We start from the raw sequence: 5,397 nt of genomic DNA, 5'->3' as shown, positions 1-5,397 counted from the left end.
TCTTCCTCTGGCACTCCCCATCCTCCGGCCGCTGCTCCGTCCAAGCCTCCGCTCAATCTCCAGAACGGCCACCTCGCGCCTGAAGAGAAAGAGCGTCGCCGCACCCTCGGCCTCTGCATGTTCTGTGGCGAAAAAGGTCATTCCGCTACAGACTGTCCCAAGAAATCCCAGCAACCAAAAAACAACAACAACAACAACAACAACAACAACAACAAAAAGGAACACTCATCCGTGTTCACCGCGCACGTCAAGTCTTTCGAGGTTTCTGTCCAGGTCAATGGAATTTCAGCCATTGCCCTCATCGATACTGGTGCCTCTCGTTCCGTGTCCAGTTCCACCTTTGCTGAAAAGCACAAGCTTCCTCTGGGTCCTCCTGAGGCTATTCTATGCCTCTACTCCGTTGTAAGACCTTGGTAGGGTTAGCCAGGCAATGTTGTTGTAAAGTGTTTTATTTCACTTTGCAGACTGAACTGCAATTCCAAATGCATGCAAACAAACAATACAAAGACATCAACGCCGAGTCTTCTCAGCAAAGAACGACCCAGCCGGGACCGCAGAGCCTGCGGGTCCTAACACTCTACCCCCTCCTGGTCCTCCCCTCGGAGAAGAGTGTGAAGGGCCCACCGGTGTGGACCCAGGACGCGACGCCGGCAACGCCGATGCCGACTTGGCAAGTGGACTGGCTGTGGGACTGCAGCAGCTGTAGGCGGGGTTGCTACGGAACGTGCAGCAACTGCAGATGGGGTTGCCACTGAACGCGTAGCAACGGGTGTCGCACTAGCTTGAGGTGGAGCTTGGCCAGCTGGAGCAGCGGGCGTGCGACTAGCCGTGGGTTGAACATGATTCGCCTGGACCGACGGCGATCCATTCGTGAAACTCCTCTCGCGTAGGCTGTGGCAGAGAAGGTTCGGCCAGATGGAATAAACGAACGGCCCTGGGGAAGCGAGCCCACACGTCTTTAGCCGGCTCCCAGGTGTCTTCACGAGCAGTGGTGCCTACCCTTCGGATGCGATAGTACATAATCCCGCTGTGACGAGTCGAATCAATCACCGCCTCGACTCGATGTCGAACTGTTCCGTCCCAGTCCTTGACAGGAGGCAGGACTCGCCGAATCCGACCTTCCACGTCATCAGCGACAAACAATTCCAAGACAGATACATGGAAGGTGCGGGACTTGCTGGATGCTTCACCTAGATCCAGCTCAAAGGCACGCTCATTGATCTGCTTCACGACCTTGAAGGGACCATCGCGTACGTACGCCAACTTGGCATACGGTTGTTCGGCAGTCTGACTGCGACGCAGAACTGTGACTAAACTGCCCACCGTGATCGGAGGTGCTGCCTTGTGGTGCCGATCATAGAACTTGGCTGCGGACATGTTTGCTCGGTGAATATTCGCTCTCAACGAGAAACGCAGTGCCTTGAGTTCCTCCACGCGATCAGCTGCCGTTTGAGGTGCCTTCGGCGACTTGAAGTTAATCTCATCCATTTCCGGCTGAAACCCGTACATGGCCATGAACGGAATGCACTGGATCGCCGCGTGCACCGTGTTGTTGTACGTGAACTCGCACAACCAAAGGAGTCTTGCCCAGTCCTCGGCTTCACTGACGTACGCTCGCAGGTATGACTCCAGCGCTTGATTCACCCGTTCCACAAGACCGTTTCCTTGTGGATGATACGCGCTAGAGTAGGAGAGGTCGATGTCCATCGCCTTCCATAGCTTCTTCCCGAACTTTGCAATGAACTGTGGTCCGTGATCAGACAAGACACGAACCGGAACGCCGTGCAGCTTCACGACATTCTCCAGGAACAACTGAGCCGATTCCTCCGCCGTGACAGACTTTGTCGTCGGAATGAAATGTGCAACTCGAGTCAGTCGATCGATGCAGACCATGACTGCGTTAAACCCTTGAGAATCTGGCAATCCGGTCACAAAGTCGATGGACCAGTCGCCGAAAGGCTTGTCTGCGGCCTCATTAGGAGTCAAGAGACCGTATGGTACGTGCCTCGCATGCTTCACCATCTGGCAAACTGGGCAAGTGTGGACGTACTGCTCCACGTACTTTCTCATTCCAGGCCAGACAAAGTCGCGCTGAACCAACTCAAGTGTCTTTCGGTTCCCGCAGTGACCTGCTGTCGCTGCGTCATGGCGGTATCGCAGGATCTGTGGACGTAAATGTTCTGGGACGAACACTCGGTCCTCGCGCTTAATGAGGCCGTCGTGAAGTTGGTATCGTTTGGAGGATAGAAGCTCTACTCCTTCTTCTTCCCCCTCGGCCACCGCCTTCTGCAATGTTTGTCATGTCTCCCATACTGGGAATGGTTCATTCGTCAATATACCTTTATTCATGAACATTGCCTGACAATCGACGTACCTTTGCACTGACTCTGACACCAGCCATGTTTTGGCGTGTCGAGCAAACGATCTACGTTGAGATTGAAGTGTACTACCGGCCGACCGGTTTCGAGTATGGCAGAAATCCCGTTTACACGTCACGGACCCCCCACACCCACGAAATCGCGCTTCTCGAACCATTTGGCTGCAGCGGCTACTGTCACGCATTAACACCTGACCAACTCGAGGGGCTGAGGCAGACATTCCCACTGGAAGACCGTCCGTCAAGCTTACCTGAAAACCTATTCATCTTCGTTCCATGGCATTTGAATATGCGTGACTAATAGGTGTTCATTGTTGAGTGTATTTGTCTATATTCTAATAGAATGAGAGCTATATCCTGAGTGGAGATGCGGTGCAATTGGTGCAATTGGTGCAGTCATTTGGCTGGCGGGGCTCGACAGCGCTCCTGCGTCTATCCGACCGTCCCCGTCCGCCCTCGCCTCGAAAACAAGGTTTCCAGACCCGTGTCACATCATCCGACATGTAAAGGCGCGAGCTGAGCTTGCCTGGAGCGCAGGAGCATGGTTGTGCTGATCCCAATGGTCCGCCAGCCAATCCAGCCTCATCGTCGGTTTGCGGTCCAGCACGGTCCCTGCTGTCCGAATTCAACAACAGTGCACTACAATCGACACATACATCACAGTGCAAGTGAAAAAAGCGAGCCAAACTGACGAATTCGAGTCTCAAGACGATGAGCGGAAAACGAGCGAAAAAACTGGACTTACCGGAATCCGGTAAAATTTTCCACTGTGGGATCGGTCGCCACATTTGTGAGCCGTGCTGTAGCAAATACACTTCGTGCCCCCTCAGTTTCAATGATCAAGTTGAGGACAGTGACGAAAGAGGAGATGAAGGTGCGCGAGGGCGTGGCACTGCGAGTTACTTTGGCGGGCCGGCAGTTGTGGGTCCAAGCGATGATCCTGGATGGGCCGGTGGTGCCGCTCCTGTTGGGCATGGATGTGCTGGCGGCGGCAAATCCTGTCATCGATCTGGCGACTCGGACGGTGCGGTTCGAGAGCATGAAGCCGGTTCGTGTCAGAGGCAAGGGCAGTCTGGGCTCTGTCAGAGTCAGTGCAAAGGTACGTCGATTGTCAGGCAATGTTCATGAATAAAGGTATATTGACGAATGAACCATTCCCAGTATGGGAGACATGACAAACAATACAAGGTAATGCATGCAAGTAAGTAGGCATGCCAGTGGGGCATGACATTCTGCCCCTTCCAAAAAAAAGGGGGTTCTCCAACCGCGAACGAGAGAGCTAACAAAGACAAAACCAACCGACACAAATGGTACCAGAAATCAAAGCATAATCATTTCCATCTCCCTCGTTTTTTTTTTTTTTTTTTTTTTTTGGTCAAGCGACCACCACCCATTACTTGGGCTTGTTCGGGTGCGCCCGGTGATAAGCGTTCACCATCCGCGCGTTGCCAGGCACAATGTTGTATGCAGGCTCCCAGCTGTCTTCGGAGGCGGGGCGATCTTTCCAACGGATCAAGTACCACAATTCGTCGTCGTCGCGAAGCTGCGAGTCGAGAATCCTGCCAACCGGGAAGAACTCGCCATCACTCGTAGACAAGCCAGGGACATTGCGGAGCACACGGTCGGGTAAATCATTGGGACGATACAGCTCCAACAAAGCCACATTGAAGACATCGGCCTTGAGCGAGCTCTCGCCAAGGTCCAAGCGCACAGCATTGTCGTTAATCACCTGGAGGATCTTGAATGGGCCAACACGCACAAAGTCAAGCTTGGTCACAGGACGGTCGCTCTTGATGTTTCGGCGCAAAATCCACACTTGCTGGCCAATCTCGAACTTGGGCGCTTGCTTGCGCAGACGATCGGCAAACTTGGCATACCGCTCGTTCGCTCGAGTGATGTTTGATGCCAGGGTTGCATGCAATTCCTCCATCTGGGCGCCACGGTTGAGATGAGGCAAAAGAGCTGCACGATTGGCCGCGTCGCCGACATCCATCCGAGGGTGGAAGCCATACGCAGCTTTGAATGGCGACATCTTGATAGCTGTGTGCACAGTGTTGTTGTACACGAACTCGCACGAGGCCAAGTGCTCCACCCACTGCTGGTCGTGCGAAATGTACGCGCGCAGATAAGTTTCAACATTGGCATTGGCTCGCTCAACCAGACCATTGCCAGCGGCATGATACGCGCTGCTCAGCGCCAGCTCCACACCAAGGCCTCGCCAGTAGTCACGCCACGCTTTGGCTGCGAACTGGGGCCCACGGTCACTGAGAATGCGGTCAGGCAGGCCATGATGGCGAACCACATTGTCAAAAAATAAATTTGCAGTTGCTCGCGCTGTAATCGCTTTGACCGAAGGAATCAGGTGAATCATGCGAGTCAGTCGGTCTTTGCAGACCAGGAGCGCATCAAAACCTTGGTCCGGTGGCAAATCAGTGATAAAATCCACCGCCCAGTCACCAAACGGTCGCTTGGGAGCGGGGATTGGCATCAGCAGTCCGTACGGCGCATGCCGCGGGACCTTGACACGTTGGCACATGTCACACGTAGCCACATAGTGAATCACATAGGCACGCAGGCCTGGCCAGGCAAAGTCGCGACGAACCAGCTCAAGCGTTTTCAGCTCGCCGCCATGACCGGCCAACTCTGCGTCGTGTCGCATGAAGAGGACAGTGGACCTCATGCTTTCCGGGACATACAGTCGGCCATCCTTTCGCAGCAGGCCGTCAGCCAAGACGTAGCGCGAGTGTGGGGCCGCAGCCAACAGCGACGCTTGCGCATCCACAGCAGTCTCGAGACGAATTTTCCCAACCAAGTCGGTTGGAAGCTCGCTCGCACTGTGAGTAGCTGCTGGGGTGTCAGGCGCTGCTACTCCAGCATCGGCGGTTGCTAATGCATCGTCGTGATCATGCGTGGCCGGCGAACTCGGGATTATGTGCGTTTGCGGCGCAAATGTCACTCGAGGGGCACGGGCACGCTCAGGCGCTGCACCCGCACCCTGGGTAGCATCACCGACCGCTTGC

The 5,397-nt window shown here is 54.6% G+C and overlaps 1 protein-coding gene across 1 annotated transcript; it reads right to left on the bottom strand.

Annotated features, from left to right (window-relative positions):
- Positions 1-715: 715 nt before the first annotated feature.
- Positions 716-2,292, bottom strand: CAOG_09212 (hypothetical protein; the record flags this gene model as incomplete). The annotated part of the gene is made up of 2 exons (XM_011272631.1): positions 716-891; positions 1,191-2,292. 2 exons carry the CDS (start codon positions 2,290-2,292, stop codon positions 716-718), a joined length of 1,278 nt encoding a protein of 425 aa, XP_011270933.1.
- Between the last annotated feature and the right edge of the window lie 3,105 nt (positions 2,293-5,397).

The sequence above is a fragment of the Capsaspora owczarzaki genome (assembly GCF_000151315.2).
Source record: "Capsaspora owczarzaki ATCC 30864 unplaced genomic scaffold supercont2.30, whole genome shotgun sequence".
Classification (NCBI taxonomy): domain Eukaryota; class Filasterea; order Ministeriida; family Capsasporidae; genus Capsaspora; species Capsaspora owczarzaki.
Note: the sequence above shows the minus strand (reverse complement) of the source record. Positions and strands in the feature narration are given on the sequence as shown.